The sequence below is a fragment of the Python bivittatus genome, unplaced genomic scaffold (genome assembly GCF_059951505.1).
Source record: "Python bivittatus isolate LINGU-HERP-01145 unplaced genomic scaffold, Pbiv_v1 ctg000560_np1212, whole genome shotgun sequence".
Lineage (NCBI taxonomy): Eukaryota > Metazoa > Chordata > Lepidosauria > Squamata > Pythonidae > Python > Python bivittatus.
The window spans coordinates 3,932,536-3,958,068 of record NW_028277083.1 but is presented as its reverse complement, the minus strand read 5'-3'; the positions used below and the strand labels follow the sequence as shown (position 1 = coordinate 3,958,068).

Here is a 25,533-nt window from a genome sequence, read left to right as displayed (position 1 = left end):
AGAGCTCTTCTGTTGTACCCATTCCGTAGATATAGGTAGGGCGGATATAATTCAAGTCCTTTTCATGACAAATAAGTAAAAGGAAAACATCAAGTTGGAGTGATACACACACATATATGTATACCCCCCTCCCACACACATATACACCCGTTAATGAATTTTTAACGAAACCAAACAAGAAGGTGTGCTGTGCTATTATGCAATTAGAGGATGTTACAATATTTGATTGAGCTTCTAATTATATGTTTCAAAAGATGAAGCCATTGAAAAAGGCACTCACGGTCTGTGTGCAGCGGGGGGGGGGGGGGGGTTGCAGAATGGATAACCTGGGGGAAGGGAGTGGAAAAAAATTTAATTCTTCTTTTAGGAAGCCATTTATCGAGGAGAAGCTCTGTGTCTTGGTGGTCTACTGTGCTTGATGTGTTTCTCTTTTGTGCATCTCCTCCATTTCCTCAGGATCTTTGGAGCTTATAGCATAGATGTCATAACCAGCACCCCATTCAGCATCAGCGTAGATTCCATGAACAACTGAAACAATCCTTTCATCACACTCAACCATCTTCTTCCATCCACTCATTATCCACTTATTATCTTATATGAGCTTTGGATTGTGGCTTTGCACAATTGCCAAAGATTTTTTTTTTCTCCCAGTCATCTTCCCAAATCTTAGCAACATCCTGGAGAAGCTTTTGGCACAGGCTGTTCTCTTTATTTTTGTCATGTAGGAGACCTCTAGCACTGCCTTCAGCTTTCTCCCTTTCTGCCTGGCCACCCATCTAGATGTTCAGCAGAGGCTGCAGGAAGAGGTAGATGAAGGGCCAAATAAAAGGGTTAGGGTTGTACTTCTCCTGAAATCTTCAACAAAGCTTTAACATCTGATAGAGTCATTTGACGGGATGGTGCGCCACCAAGGAAGGTCTGTCTCATCTTCCCCGAAGGATACAAGTCCTTTGTGGGGCCTCAACTATGATTTGGCAGTCATAAAGGACAGTGTTCTGGATACCAGGAGTGAAAACCTCCATCCCATTTGGGAAGGGAACATGGCATTTAATGGGACAGAAAAATGAATGGTGAACAGTTCTGGCTCTGATGTGCAAACTTTAGAGATCTGCAAGAGCCCAAAATGGCTCCAATTAGACATTGCCAAAACACTAATTTTCACCCCAGTATGACATCCTTATCCAGGAGATTATATAGTACATCTGAATGAATAGTGCAAAATGGGATAGGCTTGCCATGATTTTAAATAATGTAGTTTTATTATGTATTTTAATTTTCTTCTATGATGCCCTAGGGGGCCTTTTTCCTAAAAAAAAGAGCATTAAAATAGTATTAAAAAAAGCATGAAAATTATGCCCTCTCAAATGAATATAATGTAATTTAAATTAAAAACCTTGCTTTGTATATTGTGTTCCTAGACCTCTGCTTACCATGGGAGATTAAATTGAGTAAATTAACAGTATTATAGAACTTTTGAGATAAAAACTACAAATTCCTTCCTTCAGTCCAGGACATTTATAATTGTGAGTTTCTGTACACAGCACTGAGTTCTAAAGCTACTAGTCCACATGGGGGAGGGGGGACAGACAGTAGCAGTAAACACTATTTACTGTTTCTAAATCCTCAATACATTTAGGAAAGTCTGACTCCCAACTTCAGTCTATCTTTTTTGCTCAGATTAATTTTCCCACTAAGAGAAGAAAGGGAGAAAGGAAAAAAGATAGCTAGAAGGGAGGATAGCTAGATGGGAAGAAGTGAGGCTACACCACTGTTCTTCTGTTTTTCCATTCACCCCTCCACGTGCACCACAATGCCATTAATAAGATTAGAAAATACTGCATATGAGATAAATCTTTGCATCTTTGCTTGGAAACGGATCCAACAAGACTAGCCGCTCAACGGAAGCTGGGTGCCATCAGCTGTGGACGATGACAATGTCATCTCCAAGCATTTCAGCCAAGGTGGAGTGGTGGTTGGGTTGCTGAGTGAGGATTGGGGATATCTAGGCTTCAGCAAGGACTTGAACCTGGAAATTCACGGGATGCATCTGAGTCAGTCATATCTCTCATTCTAAGCTACATCGCAGAGTTCTTACTGAGAGGGATAAAATGGGAAACAGAAGAACAGAAGAAGAAAAATGGGAACAGAAGAACTTATTGAGAAGGATAAAATGGGAAACAGAAGGACAGAAGAACTTTCACCATCTTGATCTCCTGCAGGAAAGGTGGGATTCAGATCTTGTGAATGAGTGTAGGCCCTTCCTTATTAGTCTGGAGAATTCCACACGTCATAAGCCTGTGATAAGGTAAAACCGTGATTACTTTGGTTAAATTACTAAGGTCAAACCCATAGCTGAAAGAGATACTAAGAATATTGCACAGTAATATTTGGATTTAATGGACCATTCTTAGGGTGTCTGTTAAATCCAAATGCCCACAAAATCCAAATGTATGTCATTTGCATCGATCAGTGTCATCTGCCATTGATTAAGTGACACCATTTGCAGTAAAACCTTGATTTAACAGACAAACCCACAGTTTTGTCTCTCTGATAAATGGGGGTGAAATCCAGATGAAGATTTTCCCATTGTATCTGAGATCTATCAAACCAAGTTTTTATTGTATTTTAAAATATATACCACCTGTTTCAAGCAAGGTTTTTCACTGATGTTGTTGTTCAGTCATTAAGTCATGTCCGACTCTTCGTGACCCCATGAACCACATCGCGCCAGGCCTTCCTGTCCTTCACTGCCTCCCTGAGTTTGCTCACTTTCATGCTCATTGCTCCAGTGATGCCATCTAACCATCTCATCCTCTGCCGTCCTCTTCTCCTTCTGCCTTCCATCTTTCCCAGCATCAGGGTCTTTTCCAAGGAGTCCTCTCTTCGAAAGATGCAGTGAAATTTGGGGGCTGGATTAATTCTTACTTATTAGTTCGATTTCTATACAGCATTTGAGCTTTTCCTGTTGGAATAAGATGTCTCTGCTTAGTTAAATGTTACCTAGTAGGCAAGCATTAACTGCCTAGATTACATCTCGATTAAATCACAGTTTTCCTTTAAAGTGAAGCTCCTGTTGAAATTACTTTACATTCATTATTTTAATCTGCATTATAACAAATAGGTTAGAGACAAGGATCGTTTCAATAATATAAGTGTATAATAAATGGTTTATAATTTCTCCCAGTACCTTATTATTAAGCAATGTATGAGACCGTACAGTCTCAGAAGATTTGGTTGAAGATGAATCTAGCTGACGTTCTTTCTCCAGTGGTGCCAAACCCGATGCCACTGGCATGTTTACAAGGAAGACATGGTGGCATTGATGGTCTTGGAGATATCCCCAGTATTTGGCATTCAGAAAGATTCTGTGGATCGTGAAATTTTCCTTACAAATCAGAGCAACCACTGATATGTTTGCAGCCTCCATAATGTCATGGTTCCTTTTATTTTGCGCATAGGGGGTAGAAACTGAGGAGTGATGTTCTCTTGCAAGTGACATTGATGCATACCCAAAGGGAGCAGAGCCTTGGCTGCATGGCTGCTCTTTTAGACCCCACCCTTGAAGATGCCACTGGTTTCCTGACAGGATCAGGAGTCCCTCGGCAGAAATATTTAATCCCAAACTGAACATCCTTCTACAGATAGCAGCAATTTTAGCCTGTCCACAAAAGCGGCTTTCGAACAAAGATTTTTTATTCTAACTGAGCACCTGTAACATTCAATTTAATCCCCTCCATTTTTCAAAAATCCTTCTGCTCCATATTTGGGTGGCCTGGTGCCAGGTCCCCTAAGGCTCTTTCTCAAAGAAAAAAGCTGGTCATAAAACCAGGCCAGGGCTCTGGTCGCCAGGCCATTTTAAGTTGTCATTTTCTCTAGAATAGTTAATGCAGATGATTGTAGATCATAAAAGGCTGAGCACGGTACTGAAGACACTGAATGTCAAACAGTGATAAATGGGGTATTTAATCATTGCAACTCACTCACCTGCTTTCCAATGCCATAATTTGCATGCAGTGGGTCATTCTCCTTGCAACATACTTTTCTTGGGCCTGTACAGTTCTGGTTCCCAAAATATGGTGTATGATGAAAGAGGTGATCATAGCTCCAATTCTTCTTCGGTTGGTCACTCCATTGATGATGATGATGATGATGATGATGATGATGATGATGATCTTCTCCTTCTCCTTCTCCTTCTCCTTCTCCTTCTCCTTCTCCTTCTCCTTCTCCTTCTCCTTCTCCTTCTCCCTCTCCTTCTCCTCCTTCTTCTCCTTCTCCTTCTCCTTCTCCTTCTCCTTCTCCTTCTCCTTCTCCTTCTCCTTCTCCTTCTTCCCCTCCTCCTCCTCCTCCTCCTCCACCTCCTCCTCCTCCTCCTCCTTGTCTCATGACTCATGTCCTGTTATTTTAGGGACTGAGGTTCAATGAAGTAGTATTCATACATGGATGGAAACTTTGGGGAGGGGAATCTAAAAGGTTAGAGAAAGAGAACAAGGTTATTATTTCAGTCTTCTGGCAAACAGGTTGCCAGCATGGAGATTAATCTGGTTCCTACATCTACTTGGAGTCCCTAGTGATTAGAAGTTTTGGAGTATACTCTGCCACCTGTATACTTATTTGTTATCTACCTATGAGTCTTTCCTTTCTCCTAAGGAGGTAAAATTGTCTTACAAGGCTAATCTGGACACTACCCATTTCTCAACACAAAATGTGAGGGAAGATGTCTCAAAGAACCTGCTGGGAACAGTTTGAACATTTATAACGGTTCCTCTACTGTTTAATGAGTAAAACTTATTTTTTAGTTTCTCATGGTTTGCTCCTAACCAGATTTCTGAACACATCAAGAACATATTGCCATGCATCTCAGGAATGGTTGAATTCTACAGTACAAAAGACAACCTTTGGGCAGCCTCTGTCAAGACAGTCTTGATGGTGATAGTGCTTGGCTGGTCTTGTCTAGGCTCAAAAGCCAAGCAGGATCAGGCCTGGTTAAGACTTGGATGGGAATCCATCAGGAATCCCAGTAGATTAGATAAGAAAGTCAGAAAAACTTCCCAGAAAGATTCAGGAACAAATCACTTTCGTATTGCTGCCCAAAACTTACTCGGGGATGTCCATGAAGTCATCAGGAGTTGACTCAAAGCAGACTTTGCCCCTCTCCATCTGCTTGGAGGATGGACTTCTTTAAATACAAAGCACAACAAGAGGATTTATTAGGGCTTTCAAAACTGTAGCAAGGACAGCTACACAGGTAACCTGGCATGGGTGTCCAGAGTGGCAATTAAAATCTGCAAGATGGCAGGTGCAGAATTGCAATCAAAGTCACACCCACACATGCACATGGGTGATTATAAAAGGGGAGGGGCTCCTACTGCAATGGTGCATCCGCTCTCTTGCAGATTCTGTCCCCATCCCCCATGGATGTCATTGAGATCTGGCCATGACCTTCTCCGCTTAATGTAAGAGAGACAATTTTAAGACATGAAACTGCGCCCTAAAAGTTAGCATTGCAAATTTTATATAAATCAGTGTCCTGTTTGGGGAGACATCCTGTGATAAAATCTTCTATATGCCCACTGATCACTTTGGAACTGTTGATTTAAATGACCACGTTACTCCTGGAGTAGCTTAGGGATCTGTAGAGTTGTTAATTTGTTAGAAATATTTTTTTATATCTGTTGTTTGTTGTTGTTGCTTATATAAACCTTGAATCAGTTTGCGATAACATAAAAAAATGCAAAAGAAGAAATAAGCCATTAAAAAAAGAACAATATTAGTATTTTATATTTTCTTTCTTTTTATAAGAACTTTATTAAGTTATAAAAAGCATAAGGATAAAAGCAAACAAGAACTAATAATCAAGAAGAAAAACAGAGAGAAAGAAAGTTAGAAATAGAGAAAGAATACAAAAATGGTGGAAAATAGAGAAAAAAGAAGAAAATACGAAAAGAATAAATTCTTATACAGCAGATGTAAATGAATCATACAATAACCTCTTACTTTAAAACTATTTCTTGACACATGTATTTTGAATAATCTATTAATTTAACTAATCATCAAATCCATATATCATAATTCCATTTTTTTCTGTCCCCTGCAAAAAGTCCAAAAGGGGCTTCCAACTGGCATTAAGTATTTCATATTTTCAACATAACGAGGTGAAGGCAATTTTATTCACCAATTTAGTTAGCAGGATTGGATTCCTATACTGCACAAAAGTAGAGGAATCTAAGTAAATTATAACTTATTTAACTAACCAGGGAAGCTAATCCTAACTTTGTTCAATGTGTAAATCTGGTCATGGAGAAAATCGAGGTGATGGGGAACAACTTTTCTTCTCATTTCCATCTCATTAAAAATGTTACCCAATTATTATTTTTTTTACTCCATCTCATCTGACAGCATAAACAGCAGATGCGCAAAGCTGAGATGTCCCTCCATTTTTACATCTGGCTATTCTAGGTTAGGCTATCTATCCAGGATGTGCTTGAACCAAGAGGTCATCCAGAATTCACCTTGGAGAGTCTGTGGTCAGTCAAGGAAGATGATCGGCCTTAGCTTGAACACAGTTTCCAGTTAAGGCAGGACCCGCGAGGCTTGTTTAAACACAGAGCGTGATGTAACCTCGCAGCAATTACATCCAAGTTCTTTCTTTTCCCTTCCCTGAAAAGATTAGCAACTGCTCCCTCCCTGCAGCAAACATTTCACAACTGAAACCTTTCGCACGCAAGGACTTCATTTATTTATTTGTTGGCTTGTCGGCTTCTCCAGTCTCAAGGAACATTCAAAACATTACAGAGATACCACCGCACCACAGGTATTTGACACATGACCCGGTGCACACGGGTCTTCCCCTGTCCCCTAATTATCTGCACAAAAATCCTGCGAGGTAGATGCAGAAGAAGGAAAAACCCTTGTTTAGAAATTCAGGGGAGGAAGGGTTTTTATTCTTATTGAATCAATTTACTTGGATGTGGAAAGTCCCAGAAACAATAATTTTTCGGGGAGTTAAATGACAAGAAGAATCAATTCAATGATTGATCATTCACTGCCTCCTTCATGACACCCAAAAGCTAGCTTTTCTCAGTCTACTTAAGAGTACAGCTGGCCCTGAAGGTGCAACTTTTAACGTGGTTAGTTCACTTATCTGCCATAGGAAGTGAGGATGCTTACATTAAGAAGGCTTTTCTCATTCTGCTCACGAAGAACATTCCGGAAGAAGGCCTTGTGTTCCTTGCTAACAACTATAAAATAAGACAGTTTTCAACATCTTTGATGGCTCCTGTTGCGCTGTCTTTCTTCTGCGGCTTCTCTGCATTTCATAATTTTGTACTTTATGGCAATTTTTTACAGCAATATTTTAGAACAACTGTTAATATTTAATATCTGTGAGCCCGGCTGGAACTTTATGGAGGAGAACAGGCAGGTGATAAATGTTTTAAATTAAGGGGTAGGAAGGGGAAAAGGATAACACATCGGGGAGCTCCAGAATTTGCTGAGCTACAACTCATAGCATCGCTCATCATTGGCCCCAGCGGCCGGGGATGATGGAGGCTGGAGTTGAACGTCTTTGGAAGGCCAGCGTGCCGTCTTCCACTCTCCCTTTAAATAAATAAATAAAAATAAATAACTCATCTGCCTGTTGTGGAGGAAACAGGAGGCATCACAGCTTCTATCACTGCTGTGAGAATTTGCAACGTTCACCCTCTAATTGTGGAACCTCCTTTTTAAAATGTTTTTAAAAATAAAATATGGTCTTCTGAGTGTGTTCCTATCATGCTGTTATGTTTCACGTTGCTGCTTTTATAGCTCACTTTTCACAATTATAAAGAGACTTGGATTTCTCAGGAAAGTAAAATAACACACTTATTTCCACACATTTACTACTAATTCGGCATAGATCTGAGCTAGCATGGTTGACTATGCCTATGAATTAATGGATGATAAATCTACTGAATGCAGAAAGGGCTTGTCCTGGTGTGTTTGGCTGTCTAGATAGGCTTAAACTCTCACTTCTGCCCTACATGGATACCAGTCTTTGATAATGTCCCCTCAGAATAAGGTGTGTCTACTCAAAGAAATCTGCAGAACCTGAGGATGACAGACTCTTGTGGCATGATGTGAGCTAATTTACAAAAAGTCATATGCAAGGCAAGCTTTGCACAACTGCATTACAAGGCTGCTGCCTCTGTCTGTCTTGGGCTGCCCATCCTATTCCTGTTTAAATTAAATTAAATATCAGATGCCCTTCAGAAGGACAAGGAAAGTGGTTTAAATGATTGATCGAGGATTAGCAACTCCACAGTTGGGGCATCCATGGGAGGGAAGTCAACCAAGTCAAGAGGGCAGCTCCATGTGACTGAAGCCCCACCCTTTTAGGTCATGGCTGCCATATTGACTTGGTTGACCTCCTCCTCCCCATGGCTGCCACTGCCCACAATCTGAATTCTGAGGGGAGGTGTATAGTGGGAGGGTTTCATGATTCTCAACTGTTCAAGTTCCTTCGGTCTTTCATAACCTGATCCTTTGAAGAAGATGGCATGAGAAGGCATTTCCACCATGGATCCCTATTAACTGACATCTGGACCTTGTCTGGGGCATCATCTGCATGTTAGAGAGCTTCTCCTAAGCTGGCATCCCACCCACAGACGTCATGCTCTGTAATCCCCAGACCCCTTGACTTTTAACCCAACTGGCGGTGGAGCACAAAGAAAATTATCGCCAGATTTCTGATGCTTATGGCCAACATTTTGGTGCTGGCACTGAAAGTTAAAGGGAAATTGTTTTTTTCCAAAAACATTACTATGTCGCGAGCAATTATTTTGTCATGTTAGAATAATATCCCCAGGGTAATTCCAGATAATGGAAGAAAACGCACACTTGTGAACGGTTCACTTCAAAAGAGAAGGAGTAAGAGAAGAGGAGGGATAATCAATAGTGTTAAAACTGCAAGGAGTCATTTTTTTTGGAGAATTGCTGACATTTATGTCATTGAATTAAAAGAAAATACCTGAAGACATCATTTACACTGATCAAAGCGACATCACCTCAGTGCTGGGGTGTCCAGCTATTTCCTTGAGTTACAAGAGAGACTTACCCCTCCAAGGTTACACCTTTCTCCAATCCATACCAACCCTCCCTCCCCTGCTGTCCTCAAGATGTGTTGTACTAAAATTCACATCATCCACAGCCTGCCCTACCATTCCTGTGGAAGTGAGGAAAGAGAAGCAAAGCAAAGGGAACGACAGTATGACAAATGGCAATTCCAGAACAACGATAACAGATCTATGGATCTGCAATTCCAGCGCATGTTGGAATTCTAGATATTTTGGAAACAAGGCAGGGTCATTTAGAAAGCTACTGAAGTCAGCAAAATTCTGGTTAGAATTAAAAAGAAGCAGCACATTTTCTTTCTCTCTTTTGTATATATGCTCCGCTTTCTACCATCTTCTTAAACGTGGTCAGAATGTGATGACAGCCCATAGATAGGTCTCCCACCACCCACCCTTTCCAATCAACTTTCTTCTTTCGCAAACTGCATTCCCACCTCATCTGGCCTCTGTTCAGAAGAGCAAAACCATCCTTTTTCTTGATTTTGGAATTTGGAATTTTCTTGGAGATTTGGAAAGGGACGTTGAGTCTAACATTCTGCTCAGGGCAGGAAACGTCAGCGCCCTTGAGAATGGGTTCTACTTCAATTTTAAATGGAATATTTAAATACTTTAAACTTTCTATAGTTTAAACCCATTATTCTGGGTCCTGCACTCCAGGTGACATTGTTTTGATAGGGTGTTGTTGAAAACTCCTTCAATCTTTTCTTCTTATGCCTAAATGGGCCAGCTTCTTCACTCTTTTTTAAATAGAATTTTGTTTCTTGTCCTTTGATCATCTTCACTGCCCTTCTTTGAATTGATCCATTTTCTCTAAATCCTTCTTGAAGTTTGGTGTCCAAAACCAGATATAGAACTTGAGATGAGATCTGACCAAAGCAGATCCTAAGACGGGTGGCAACCAGTGGCATCTGTGGGATGGGGTGGGGGTCCAAAAAGTCAAGATGGCATTGTTGGCAGCATGATTGAAGCAACTCAAAGAGCTGGAGCTTCCGTTGAGCTTCTGTGACCTTCCCACAGATCCTGCTTAGCAATGTTTTCTAGCTGGATAGCTATACTGAAGTATGCTTGATGGGACCAATGCCTGCCATGACTAGGAAGATGTCATTGCTTATATTGGACATTGGAGTAGGGTCAAGATTTTTTCCGTAGTCTTTCTGCATGTGGGATTTTTAAAATGTGCAAAATCTATTTTAAAGGCTATGCGGTCGTGCTTGTATGTTTCCCACTTCAAAATGGAAAGAAACACTTTGATCATCAGAACACTGTATCTGGGAGAGGGCTTTGGTGATTGCAAAAAGACTTTAGATGTCCTTTTGCCCATCCTCGTCCAGGAGATTGGGATGGGCTTCTTCTTCATTGCTTATGGATTGCACCATAAAGAGCTCTTCTGCAGTCTGAGTCCTCCAGATGTGGCATCCGACAGATCTCTGAGTTTCCAGTCCACTAAATAAACCAAATACCAACTCTATGTGAAATGCTGTCTCCGGAAATGAAATAGAGAAGATCCCTCCAGTGTCTGAACCTATTTAAACCACCAAAAGAAATGTCATCAATTCACATTTGACTTCTCTGTTCATTAAGAGACCTGTTTATTTCATTTGCATATCCAGCTGAGCCAGTGCTGGCCTACTCAATTTATTTCCTCTGCAGAAAGCGGGTTACCAGACAAGAAAAGTAGACATTAAAATAGAAATCAGAAAATGTGTTAAAGACAGCAGAAAGGGGGGGGGAAGGATCCCCAAGAAATTCAAAACAGAAAATCACGCTTAATAAATGATAAGCATGCAGGACCCAGAGTTAGTTGAAACAAATCAGCTTTTCATAAGATATGAATGTAAAAGGAATTATTGGATGGATCTCCAAGGGGAGACCACACTGCAATCTTGGGGTGACCTACAGTGCTTATGTCTATCCACTTTTAGATAAGAATTAGCCTATAGATGGACACTTTTTACTTGCTCAATATCAGTACATCTCAAATCAGAGACCATCAATAAACCCAAACCACAAAATGCAGGAGAAGCAACCAGTTAAACAGATGACAAAGGAATATATTGGCCCAATATTCAAAAGCTGGAATGAATGGTTAGGATCTCAACTGGAGCTGAAAGGACACCCTCCAAGAAGACAGCATGGCGTAAATAGTGGTGGGCACAGCCTAATTTTAATTCACGTTGGGCCTAATGGCAAAGGTCCAAGTAGAAGAGAAGAGGTGATTGATTTAGCCTTCAGGCTCAACATACACCTTTCACTTCAATTTATAATCTGGGTTTGAATTTTTAACTCAGTAAAACTTATTTTTCTATGGTCTCTTCCTGGTCGTCTTTACTCTCTCCTCTCCCTGTGATTGATCCTTTCTTTTTCTGTTAAAGCAAATGTATTTATTTATTTGTACCTACTGTCTCAACCCAACTGGAGTCTAGGCATTTAAATGTACGACTAAAACATGATGGTGGTGCTGGTGCTACTGAGGTGTGGAGTAGGGCCAACTTTGGGATTTTAGGTCAACAGCGTCAGTGGAGATACCTTATATGGTTTTATATCTCTTGAAGCTGTCCAGTTGGGTTCAACTATCTTAAAAATAATTGTTGACCTTTAATGCTCAAAGAACGAGGCAGATCATAGTTGCTCAGAGGTGAAAGGAAAACAAGACACTCCATACATATTTAGAAGCCTTTGCATTCATTAAATAGAGAAACGAACATTTTACACAACACGGAATTGCCCTATTTCCTAGAAGGCTTCTGGTTTATTACGTGGCCTTGTTGGTGGAGGATGCAATCATGCTAGTCACCTTGCATCATCCATCAGCTTTCTTTCAGTCACAAGACCTGATTCAGCAAGCAGGAACAGGAAGTTATCTCAGGTTATTCTACAAGGCTGGGAAATCTCTTTTCAAAGGCTGCCCTGTTGCTTACTTGTTTCAGGAACTTTGCATCATCCAGTCATAAACTCACAAACAAAACCATGAGACGTAGTTCTGGAATGAATTCTGCCATAATCATTTCAACTATGGTATGCTGAAAGGGCTGTTGTAAGGAAAGACGTCATCAAATGCAGGAGAGATATACCAGCAGCTTGGAGCTTCCACATTAGGAGGCCGGGTATCTCCAGTTTGGAAATGTAGAGGATAAGTAGGAGAGGGACGCTTCTGGTTGCCCGAATCAAAGTGGGTACAGAGTCATTGAGAGCTAAACTGTTGGGCTTGCCACTTGAAGGTACTGTAAGGGACAATTCTAAATTTCCCAACACGGCTACCAGCAAGTTGTAGGCAAAGAACAATAATTGGAATACGTTTGGGGGCAGATCAGAGACAAACTTACCGTTGCAGCTGAGCAGCTTTGGGGTGATGTACCTGGGGCCCCTTGCCTCTCTTTTGAGATCCAGCACAGCGTTATAGAGCTCCCTAGGAATGTATGACACCCACTGTTGACTGTAGGAGAAAGAAGAGCTGTCCATCTGCAGCATCACTGGATTTGAGACTTTTTCAGACCACCACCGAGCAAAACTGCAGGGGGCTTCTGTTTTTCTGTTTCTGAATCATGGACATACTTTTCAGGGTCTTTGCAATTCTATGTGTCTGTCTGTCTGTCTGTCAGTCAGATGGGACAGGGCGAGTGGTTGTATTGATTAGAGAAGGGGGTTGCGAACATTATATCAGTGAGGAAAGTGGACTGCTGCTTCCCTGCACTTTATTTATCTATGTTAGGATACTTCTGAGTTCAGGTTTTAAGGACTGATTCCTAGTCTTCAGGGAGCTTCCAGAATTACATTGGATCAATGCTATCAAGTGAAGCGTGCATGAGCTCTGATGTATACCTGTGATGGCTGAGAGGTTGAATGGGTTAACACAGCATGCAAAAGATGTCAGGCCCCACTTTGACATTTCCCACTGAAAGAGGTCTTGGCAACTGGCATGGTAAAGCCCCCAGTTTGGGACCACACTGTTGGAATAGAAGATGACGAACGTGCTGGGACAGTGGTTTTCTGCCTGTGAATTGACTCCATTTCACCCAGTAACATATGGGCAAGGGATCAGATTATAAGTAAATCAGTGGGAGCCTTAGCAGAGTCCGGAAGCTGTGAATTTCAGGGAAATATCCCAGCTGTCACAAAGGGTCTGATGGTCCACAGCTCATCTCTTGCACATAGCCATATACATAGCTTGCAGGAATTCTGCTGGTCTGTAAGCCCAGAATCCAAAGCTCAGGGTTATCGACTCTCTGTGGACCCAGCCAGATCAAATATTGGTCACATCTGGGGAGAACTATTTTGATCTGTCTTACTCTTCCATCAGTTACTCAAATCTTGATGGCATCAGGGCCTTCTTGAACCCTGAAAAAAGCTTTGAGATATGCATCGGCGCCTGTAATATCTCAGATCTGGGGATGAGGTATAACCCTGACCCCCTTCCATTGTCTTTTCTCTGTTTCAAACATCTTCTATGGAGCAGAAATGAAAGAATCATCCAACCTGTGTAAAATGCTGCCACTCTGAAACATTAAATGGTTTTTGCGGCTTACAATGATGTAAGATTAGCACTAGCTGTGTTGGGCTGGGGAACTATTTTGGGATTTCAACTTGGTGATGTTGATTTTGCTTAGTGCTCATAGGTAAAATCTTGAGTATTTTTGCTGTATTATTTAATTTGTGTGATGTTTAACTGAATTGTTGCTTTTCGTCCAGTGGTGTTTTAGTTAAATGTTGGATGTTCAGTTCATTGTGAGAAAATGGCATATAATTAAGCTACATAAAACCAGAAGCAGAGACCAGCTCGTCCTAAAAAGAAGAAATTGGCTAACTACGTACCCAGACCAGAAAGTACAATTATGCGTGCCTACCAAATGCATTTGATTTATCCCCTGTTGTTGAAATCAGCCCAGAGCAGTGCACAAATAGCCAAGGAAGAAGTCACTGGATGCTCACTTTATATCTCAAAATTAGCCCAACCTGGTTCTCTGGGGGAAGCAGTGATAAATGTTCCAATTAACTCTTGCCAGGCAGGGCTAGCAAAGTGATCTAGTTAGTGCAAGAATTGCCAGAGGTGCCCTGCTCAACAAACAGCAGGATAATAAGTTTTTGTTGGTTGGCTTGCTTGGGTAAACACTTTACCCTTTGGACAAATATTAGCTATCTATTGTATATATGCAACAGAATTAAGTGGTATTTGTTTTTTCTGGAAACTGGGGCTTTCGTTTGCAGGCAAGGGAGTCTGCCATTCAAAAGAGTCGAGATGGCAGTCCCAACCATGTCATCACAGCCCTACCCCTTTTTACCGTATGTCACAAAGGGTGTGTCATAATGGGGGTCTCAACTTCGGACCTCTGACTGGAAGAGTCTGTTTCCTGAGTCAGCCGTGTAGACAAGGTCAGCTGAATGCTTCCAGTTGTGCTGGATTACAATCTACATGGGCAAGGAAAGCCCATTACAATTTAATGGCAGCGATGCCAATTTTTCCCATCTGGAAGGTAGTCTCTGACCCACCTTCTATCCACATCTCTGCTGGACGTTTCTGCTTCTCATCTCAGAGTTTGCTGCTCAGTTCCAGCTGGGCTTCTAACCATGCCTCTTCTGGCAAGTCTACGTGCAGGGAAAGTTAGAGATTTAAGTGATGCGATGCTTCCAACAGCAGCCCAGTATGACGTCACCCGGCAGAAAACCATTGAAGGCAGAGACTTGTTCTTTCGATTCCTCCCACCCCAGAGAGCGGAATCTGCTAATCTGATTACGATACTGTTACTCATCAATGCAGCTGCAATGCTTCTGTCCTTCCACAGATAGATCTGCCTTTTTCCTCTCCTGCACCTTCTCGGAGTCTGTAGTAAAGCGTCTTTCCAGCAGGCGGCCTCATTCTGGCAACCTTGATTGATTACGCGCATCAAATCAGGCCGGTGAGTGACTGACAGCAAAGCAGCACCTTTTGCTGGCTCTCGTTCAGCAATGCACAAGCTTGGGCTGCGAAGCTGCATCACCATCAGATTGACCCTGATCTCTTGGTGGAAACGTGCCAATACCTGCAAAAAGAGTATTGGAGCTTGGTGGAAACAGGTGCCATGTGAAGCAGCAGAGTCTCGGGGAGGCAGCCTTTATACCTGAGATGGAAGAGGAAGAAGCACTAATAATTCTTGAAGGGAAGGAGTGCAGCTGAAACTTTCCATGTTGGAGGGTTAGTTGAATTTGTAAATTATGATTGATGGTTTCCTTTAAGTGTGAAGATCTCAAGAGAACATCGAGCTCTGAACGCCGGCATTGGAATGCCTGCTCTAGAATTTTATAGGCATAATCTGGTGAGGTCTTCTTAGAATTAGTGTCTCTGATCTTCTTCCACATCCTGTCTCCATGGTCTGTTGCAATGTTTCTCAACCTCTGTGACTATGCCATGTAGGGTTCAACTCCCAGAATCCCCCCAGCTGGCATGTTGGCCGGAGGGATTCTAGGAGCTGAAGTCCACCCAGCTTAAAGTTGCAAAGGTTGAGAAACACCGATCTATTGTAATTGCGTGATTTCCCAAGGTAGCCCAAACCTTGGCATTATGAAAAAACGTTGAGATGAAACTTATGGTTCTGTCCTGGGATTGCATCAAGTTGACTAGAATCAATTAATTGCTTTCAGAGCGCACTGCACTAGATCAACCAATATTTGTGGCTAACAAGGGTTTAACCATCATGGGTTTTCCCCTTCCCTCTATCCCCCCTTCTCTCTAAACTGAAGATAGATTAAGGAAAAGCTTTTCACCAGCATGCACTAGAAGTCATCGTGGCTGCACACACTGAGGACCAGACCACGCCAGGCTTCTCTGGGCATATGCAGAGTTTCCCAGCCTCGACTACGGTATTTACTTTGATTCTAGCACTGTAGTAGAGCACATACCATTTGTTCTGGGAGACCCCTATTCATCTTGTGGATTCCAAGGTCCAAACATATCCGTGTTTATTTGTTCAGAATTTCTTGAGAATTCAGAAAAGAACGGAAGAATGAAAAGTGTATGATATACGACACGCAAGACATTTTTATTTGCACATCTGAGCTGCTCTGAATTTAAAAATTGTGTAAAATGAGTCTTGCTTTACAAACCTGCGGTTCCAACAGGGTGGTGGTTCTCAAAGCTTTTAAGCCAGAAAAGAAAAGCTTTCGTGCCCAAACTGGCAATTGACACTACAGTACATCCAGGGTAAATAATAAAAATGACCTTTGTGATTAATCCTATAGTTAGAGCGACGGCATACCAAGGCCCAGCCTTGTCAAGTCTCTAATGCATGATGATGGGAGTAAGGGAGTAAAATTCAATTCTGGTGTCTAAAGGATATCCAATAGTGGGTTTCAATTGCCCACCCTCTCCCAATTCGGTTGTAACTGAATAAACACAGCCAATAAAAACAGGATTACAGAGATGGATGTGGAATGGGAGAGCAGAAATTACTTTGTTAGTGTCAACGAGCTTTAAAAGAATCACCTTTGATAACTTCCATTTGAAAGGCAAACAGAAGAACGGAATGCTTTCTAAAGCAATTCCTCTTATTTTGGGAAAACGCTCTCAGAAAGAGGCATAACCTCTTTCCATTACCAATTCTCTCTTTGGGGAAATGGTGACCGTTAAAAGTTCATTTCTTTTTTCGCCCACCATTCTTTCTAAACGATTTGCTTGAAGAAAAGTGGGAGCTCAGCTAACTGGTAGAGCTGCATGGCTTGGTCTTTAATTCAGGTTGACGTAAAAAAGAACATCTTCAAATTGAACTCCACTCCTGGTGACGCATCCATGTAGCATTCTTGGCTGCAAAAAAGAATTGGTGGGCCATTGTCTTCTTCTATTTTTTCAACCTCCCAGTCTAGCCCACAGCCTGGGAATTCCTTGGTGGATGGACGGCTAGATAAATATGATCAACCAACCAACCAACCAGCCAACTAACCAACCAACTAACCAACCAACCAACCAACCATTAACCACACCTCCTTGTGCTTAGTTTTTTGGTGCCAGCATGGTTCTGCATGCTGATTGACCTAAACCAATACCTTATGGAAAAAGCAGGTGAGATACGCAACGAAGCGTTCTCTTGTCAGTGTGTCTGTTAGCCATGCTCTTCCCCAGCACGCTTGCTTTTCACCCCAACCCAAAAAGTCTGTTATCCAGGGAGACCATACGTTCCCAGCTGGCACTGGACAGAAAGAGTTGGTGTCCCCCGTTGGGTTTACAGACATATCATGCCTGAGTGGTACTGATTTTGTGCCTGTTTATAGATGGCCCTTAAGTATCCAGTGTTTCTTCTAGGAGGACCAGCATATTCAGCATTCCAAAAACTAAGGTCAGATGACAGAACATTGAGAGCTTCCATTGCCATGATATTGTAAAGAGCCAGAATGGTAGACTGGGTATTTCCTGAGTAATTCCTATTTTTTCTTTTGCAGAGAAGTTAAGCCCACATGTCTATTTTAGCAAAGGGGAGCCTAGTTGGGGCACAGTGACCTACAGTATTTGCAAAGCAGTAAACCTAGTAAGCTCTTAAATCATCCGTGATACTTCTTGGAGTATAATACAGAGCACGCAGAAGGAAGATTGTGATCTGAGAACAGGGGATCTGCCTCCCTTCCCTATTATTTAATGATAGTGACAGCACATTTTTCTCTCCCTTTTAACTAAGGCTGGTTGGAAAAAAAGAGGACCAGGAGTGAAATTATATGTGAAAGGATTCTGGGCTTAGCTGTAGAACTGAAAACCACTCTGGCCCAACATGTGATCAGAAGACCTTTCAAAGAAAGTCCTTTCCTTCTCACTGTCCATCCCAGAACCAGTGTTTTGCTCCAGTAGGTCTTGTTCAGCCAATCAGTACAGTGAAATAATTACACTTACCTGTTCAGCTCTGAACACCAGCAGAATTCTGGGATCAAGTGTTGTAATTTCTTATAAAAATACACAACTTAATTAAGACCCATCAAGTGGATCCAACTGTCCCCCATGTGCACACAATATTCACAATGGGATCATTAAGCCCACATCTCTAAGGCATGGGGAGCTAAGGCTGAAGAGCTAAGAGAAATTGCAACTTCTCTCCATGTTCATTCTTTGTTTCTTGCATCCCTTCTGATCAGCTTCATTCAATCATGAGAAAAGGACCTTTGCCCTTGACTGATTGATCTCCCTGTATACTCTTTACATCTGTGACCCAAAAAGCCAGTTTTGAAATCTTGAACTATAGCTATCACAGGACTGGAGGCTATTTGTTTCTGTTCAGATTTTGCAGTTCCAGCTCCTGTGATTTCTGGCTTATGACATTTTGAATGGTCTTCAGCAGAAAGGAAATCAGCAAGAAGGCTCTCGTTCTTACATGGTAGCACCTAGGAAGCCTCTTTTCGGGAGTAACTTGAGGGACCCTTCCCACATGACTGAATAGGCAATTAAATGCAACTCCTTCCCAATCTGGGTATTTGAATGGGGAAGTACCAGGGGATTCATCCACACAGACATGTTTGTTTACTTTCCTCCCATAGTTGAAACTGGAGAAAAGTATTCTGATAGAAAAAACATTACCCCCACAGCTTACCTTTTCCCACAGAGATGTGGGTCACTTTTAGAGCAGAGCTTGATTCTCCTCTTCAAAACCTATGCTGGGAAAAACAATTCCATATGTGCAGAGTTCTCCCCCAAGTGGCCAGCTCCAAACAAGGAAGAGCCACTTCTCTTCTTCAGGGAGTTGGAAATCATATCACTTTTAAATATGTTCTATCCACAGAAATACCCTAGGAGCCTCCATAGTCTTGTCCTGATGTCAGGGGAGTCTTCTCCTTTCATCAGGTCACCATGCCCATGTCCAAACAACAAAAATTAGAAGAAACAGGCTGGGCCAGTGAGGTGTCCAGTGCACAGCAAGTGTGGCCATGCTGGTGCAAAGCCCAATAGCAGGATGGAAGGAGGCTGTCCAGCCATAGGCCAATTGGAGCCCAGAAGAATGTCCACATGGAGGTCTTCTGCTGCAATAGTTGGGAAAACATTACTTTCATACTGGGACACCTTGGACCAGTTTCAGCCTGCCCAGCAAGAAACCAGCCAAGAGATGGGGGCCTCCTTATGAGGACATATCCTAAGCACAGAGTTAGTGGGATGTTTTTGCACTGCGGTGACCAGGACATGTAGATAATCTGCCTGGCGGTCATTCACATATACATTTTTGCCTCACACAGAGGCCCCTTTCACACCTGCTGTGGGGTTGGGACGCTAAGCCTCGGGCTCAAGGGCCTGAAACAGAGGAGGGCATTTTCTCTGGAGATCCATGGTTTGGTGTTTCCTGTTGGTAGGAACTCCCACCTACAGTCCCAAAGAAATAATGAGAAGGCACTGGTTGGAGCCCAGGTTTTCTCAGTCTGCACTGGCCACCCAGAAGGCCATTTCTTCCTCCCACGTCATCATCTACTGAGGCCAAAGAGATGCTTGCACAGTGGGGTGAAGACAAGAAGCTGATGGCTGCATGGAAGCGTACGGAGATTGCTCTCAAGTCATCAAGTTGCCTGAAATGAAAAAGCAGCATTGACAAGCCAGTGCTAATGCCATTCCTTGGTTATTGTTCAGTCATTCAGTTGCTTCTGCATGTTTGTGATCCAATGGATCTCATTTTGCTAGGATGGTCTGTTAGAAGCTGCTTCTTTTGAGTTCTCGTAAGCTTGTTCGTGCCACCACTGAGAGTATCTCACCATCTTTTCTTCTGTTGGCTTCTTTTTTCAATTGCCCTTGATTTTTTTCTAAACATTAAGATCTTCTCCAGTGATACTTGCTTTTGCATTATGTTCAAAAGATTTAAGCATAACCATCACAATTCATGCTTCCACGGACCAGCCTGCTTTAATTTAACTACTGCTGAATGATTCACCCTTCTTGCGGTCCAAGCTATTCCCAGCTGTTTTTCCAGTCTCAATTCAAAGGCATCAATTTTAATTCCTTTAGCCTTTCTAGCAGTCCAACTTCCATAGTCTTGTCACAACTTGGAAAACCATGCCCATGACAATACGTACCCTTGTTGTCAGAAGGATGCTTTATCTAGATCTCTCATGTGGCAAATATCTCTTTATTTCATGGCTGTAGGATGTAGAGTTCCCACCAGCTGTGCAGGGAGAGGCACTGAAAAGAACAAGAATGGCTTAACAGCACTACTACTCTATTTTCTGCTGGGCCCCACACAATGAATAGAAATTGCAAGGGTGGGTTCTCTGGTAGCTCCCCAAGAAAACCAGGTCAGTTGTTATGTCTGAATGTGTATTCCAGAGCAAACCGAGGCAGGTAGCAATGCTAGCACCGAAATAGTTTACAGCAACCTCTTGGGGTGAGCAAGTTCCTTCAGATGTGGAGGACAATGGACCACCATATAATTGGGACCTGACGGGAAGGGGCTGTTGCATCCTTTGGAGTCATAAGCGGGGCAGCTCACAACAGGGGAAAACCAAAAGCCTCACATGGAAAGGACTGGAAGCCACAGCATTGAGAGAGAGCATGTATCAAATGTGCAGGTGATCATTTGTAATCCCTTGGTTTCAAAAGCCATTTCAGTTTTGTTCAGAGATTCCTAGCTGCTTTGTTCAAGTATGCAGCTGAACAATCTTGCAAAAAGACATCTGTCGGACACCCCGTTTTTCGAAAAAAGGTAATGCAGCTGGTTATGACATCTTCCTATTTTAAAAATGAGCACATTTAAAAAAAATTAACACAGGTGATATATAAAAAATGCAGTCTTCCCTTCCTTATTTTTAAAGAATTGTAAGACAAAATATGGTAAGTGTAGCAAAGCTGAGGTAAGGGATTAGGTTTCTTTTAAATTCAAAATCCCCTTTGAAAACCTTGGAAGTCTCATCCAACTCGCTCATAAATGCCGCCTTTGTTAAAGGACTGTTCTTCTCCCCCCACTTAAGCTTATGATGGACATTAGAACCTGCAGTCCACAAGGACCAGGAGTTAAGGCACAGCTGAGCCACTTCAAAAGGGTCTTTCTTCAGCAGCTTTTACCAAACGTTATCCATGGTGCTTTTGCACTAATCCATCTTGCCAAAAGCCAGCAGAGGGGATAATGGTTTTAGGAAAGCAGCAAGTCCTGGTGGAGAAGAACCGAAATAGAAGACAAGAGAAAGGTGATCATAAACTGCAAGGATGAACTTTGCAGGTAACAGAAGGGACGTGGAACTGAAAATTAAGTGCTCAAGATGGTACAACAAAGTAAGCAGCAAGGGGAGAGAACCATCCCTAAAAATAGTTCTTCCTTCATTTTTGTGTGACGTATTACTCTGCTTGATCAGAGGTAGGGAGAATCTTTGGGAGACAACCTGGAGTCACCTTCATTTACATTACCGCTGCCTAATTCAAAAGAATGGAATTGACTTCCTTGGCTAGCGAAAGGAAAAGGGGTAGGGGAAAGAAAACCCAGACAACATTACAAAAGCATATTTTTATTTTAAAAAAATTCTTTTAAATCATACTCCAAAGTGGTTAAAATGGTCAGGTTTTGATCATTTATGGGGTTTTCAAAGGAAAAAAAAAATCAAAGCAAACTCAACGTCATCAGCTCCATGTCTTAAAGTGTTGATTGTCTTGAAAAAAAAAAGACATTCACATTTACATCCATTCTACCCTGATAAGAGAAATATACCCCCAGTTCACTGCATCTATCCTGCCCAGAGTCACACCTGGATGGGGTGGTCTTGACCCAAACGTGGCAGGCCACTGAGTTGAGGTCAGCGCTCTTTCTCCGGGTGTCAGACGAAAGAAGAGAACCCTGTCACTGGAGTCCGTGAGCCTGGAGCGGGCTGTCCTGTTGGGGTGTAGACCCCTCCTGAGCTCTGTGTTGTGATAACAGTCTGGAAGTAAGGTTCTGTCTCACTCACTACACGTTCCTCATACCTGTAAGGCGTTGAATGCTTTGTGCCCTTTTGCTGGCGTTTCCATGAATTGTAGTAGGTGGGATCGCTCATATAATGGTTGACAAAAGAATGCTTTGGCAACTCGTCTTCATAGTCGGAATCTGTCCCCTGTGGTTTTAGAGAGAAAGGATCGGTTAATATCCAGGTGATTGTCACTATTTTTAATCACTAGACTGTAGGGCAGAGGACCAAGGGACAGCTCCACTTCAGCCTGCAGAGAAGAAGGTGAAATACTTTATTCCCCGCAAAATCACATTTTATGTGCAGGATTCGAGACAGCACGCTGCAGAAATCTGTAGGCACATGATAAAAAGAGGCGCCATGCCTTACCTTCACTGTGGCAGGAAACAGAGTGCTTTGTTTATTCCACCTTGTGTTGGTCTTCTTCAAACCTCTCCCAGATGTGGATCAGGATGTTCACCACACTGAGCTGAATGTCATTTTTGTTTGCAGTAGATAGATCTCAACAGACTTATACACATTCTAAGAAGAACCACAACCTTTCCCCAAGGAAACCGATCCATCCAACTGGACTGACCAGAGAAATATTTAAGGAGACACCTTCTCTGGAACCCGGTTCCCATCTTTGCTGTTTCAAGAGGAATCTGTATGAGCATCCACTTTGAGTCTCATTTATCTTTTAAAAGGTGTTCTGTCATAAGATATCATCTCTAAACCCTTTTGATTTGCTCCCCCCACCAAAATTTTAAAAAATCCTCAAGAGCTTGTGTCCAGTGGTTAGATCTTAGCTTGGTTTCTCTGCTCTCTTATAACAGTATCCAAAACCAACCCATGGGGCCAGCTCTAATCCCCCCTGGATTAGACTATATAACTTTTGTTATATAGTCGTCCTTTAGAGTGGCATTTGGGCAGTCCAGGGGGCTTAATTTATTATATTTAAGTGTGACATTCTCTATTTTATCTGTTGTTAAAAACACATTTGAGAACTCTAAATCTGGAAGATACGGTTTGAAATGCATAAAATCAATTTTCACTATGCAGCTGCTCGTATAATGAGAACTCCTACATAGAGCTTTCAGCAGTGAATGGAGGTCCACTAGGTAAGAAAAGCAGGCAAACTGGGGGCCGGGGAGAGGGGGAAACCAGCATGCAAATTAGGAATTACAGCTCCCTGAAAAGAGCTAATGGAAAAGTGGGTGTCCGTAATCCCCCCGCCCCTTTTGTAAAGTCAGCCTGCTCAGCTGTTCTCCAAAGCCAACGGGAGCGTAGAGGATGTTAAAGCCAGTATCTGCTGGGGCTTGCAACTCTGCCTCTGTTTAGTTTACATGCACAGCAGGGAAATGCCAGCACTGGAGTAATGAGTCCCATTCTGATTAGGAATGTCTATTTTTATATCGAGCAGCATTCCAAGAGAAACCCAGCCACCTAAGAGGCTAAATCTAGCCAGTTTACGACGTCTTCCCCTTCTTCTTTCTCGTTACGTCTCCATGCTATTACTAAAAAGAAACACACTGCCAAAGCTTTGTCTGAAAGGGGGAGTGGGATCAATAATCCAATAAGAAAAGGAAGGCTCTGCAGATTACCAGCTTACCAGGGGGTTACCTCCCCATTCAGTAGCAAGTTACCCTTGAGGAACGGTCAACCACATGGAAGCGTCTTGAGAACAGAAGCTTTTATAAGCCAAGGATGTCCTTCTTGGCTTCAAACAGAAACCAGGAGCAGAAAAGAGCCTTCTGGGGTCACAGTATGTGGCCCCCTTCCCAGGGGAAGGTGGGAAAACCCAAATGGGTGAGGATGGAGATGGGTCTACCATCTCCCCTGGGGCTTGCGAAGAGCAGACTGGTTAGCAACTACCAGCTCCAAAGACTAGGCTTGCTCTGATCGCTGTGCTGTGAACCTGAGCCTCTCCAAATTTTCTTTCCCCCGCAGCCCCCCGTTGTTACCCAAACGGCCTCCACACCTGGCTGACGTCTCGGAAGGAGCGCGTTCCTTTTAATGACTTCAAACTATTGACGAAGTGGAAATGCTGCAGGCCGCTTTGTCTCTGCGGTGCAGCAAGGCCCACCGTGGCAGCCGCCCAGCGGTTGCCAGGGCAACAGCAGCAGCCTGGCATTTGATTGGACGCTCAGGTAGATTGGAAATTGACCAGCAAAGGTGTACCGATGCCTGGGAAGCCACAAAATAGAGAAAATGCCTAACAATTTCAAGTATTTTTATTGGTCAGGTGGAAGAAACAAAGGCTGCAGGGAGACAAATTGGCGCGCCCTGGGCTAGGTTCGCTTAAGGCTGGCATTATAGGGAATTTCAAAAGCATTGCAGCTGTCAAGTTTCTGCTGGAAACAGCCTGAAAAAAGGAGTGGGGTACTTTTATTTGCAATTGCAGGAGGGGCCACGGCTGTGTATGTTTGAGTCCTTTCGAAAGGCAACAGAAGGAAAACAGTCTACCTTGGTTTGCTTCCACCTCCTTCCTTCAGCCTTTCCCTTCCTAGGACTGATAAATTCTATAATTCCAGGGATTCGTGACACCTAAAAATGCAAGATTCGGGTAGTTTGGCCATTCCAGCGTGGACTAAAGGCAAGGCATTTGGGTTCTTAATCAGCCCCAAATGGATTTGTTTTCGGGTCAATGCTCTTAGGAGGTCTAGAGGGATGGAACTGTGGAAGAATGAATTTTAGGGAACAGGCTTTATGGTATGCAGTGTGCGGCTAGACACGTATGATCTTTAATAATAATATTAATGAGATTTCTTTCCCTCTCTCCGCCAGCGTTCCCCCATCTGTACTCTCTCTACTTGACAGAAACAAGCATTATTGATGCGATTGGCTTAACCTCATTAAAATTCTTCTTGGAGGGTATCCAAAATGTTTGCCCACCACCGACTTGACAGGAGGGCAACTTGAAAGGGATCGAGGCTGGGTTTGGGGCAGAACTTGATACACATCTTTTGCACGTGGTTTCAACCTGATTATCTCGATATGGTGGGGAGGTGGGAAATTGAAGGAGCAAAGAGGTAGGTAGGGGAATGCTGTCCAATGTCAATCCTGCTGCCTGCCTTGGGAAACCCTCCCTCCATGCAAGTCCTGTCAATTCAGACTTATTTCAGTTTCCAAGCATGGACTAGAGAGATCTGATTAGGGACTTTTCGATTTACCTTTTCCCTGAGCAAATATTTTCTTCACCTCACTAGTAAATACAGGAAGTCCAAGTTTGTCTTGGAACTCGTCCATCTGCCCCAAATAAGCAAAATTAGACGAATTATAATTCCACTAAAACGACAGACAGCTCTCACCACCTTTTGACTCTCCACCAAGATATTTATATATGCCTATTTGCATCACAGTCTTTCTTTAAAAAAACAGGTCCAGTCCCACTCTAAAAGCTACAAAACAGGGAGGTGCTTTAGATCTAGTTTCCTACCCATGCCCTTTAAAATACAACATGGACAAGCACTAATAGTCTCAGATTAAAAGTACATTGTGAAGTGAGGATTCTCAAGCTAGCCTAAGGTACGCCATGTTGAGCTAAAGTTGACCCATCTCTACCCTTGGATCCATCCCTCTGCCCTTCTCAGGT

General features: G+C 42.6%; 1 protein-coding gene across 4 annotated transcripts in view; it reads right to left on the bottom strand.

Moving 5' to 3' along the window:
• Positions 1-21,669: 21,669 nt before the first annotated feature.
• Positions 21,670-25,533, bottom strand: part of SDK1 (sidekick cell adhesion molecule 1) — a 358,271-nt gene continuing 354,407 nt past the window's right edge. For all 4 annotated transcript variants that reach the window (XM_088147987.1, XM_088147988.1, XM_088147989.1 and 1 more), the window contains one exon: positions 21,670-22,106. In XM_088147987.1, the coding sequence (XP_088004113.1) occupies positions 21,834-22,106 (273 nt within the window). In that variant the 3' untranslated portion in view covers positions 21,670-21,833. The remainder of the gene's footprint in view (positions 22,107-25,533) is intronic.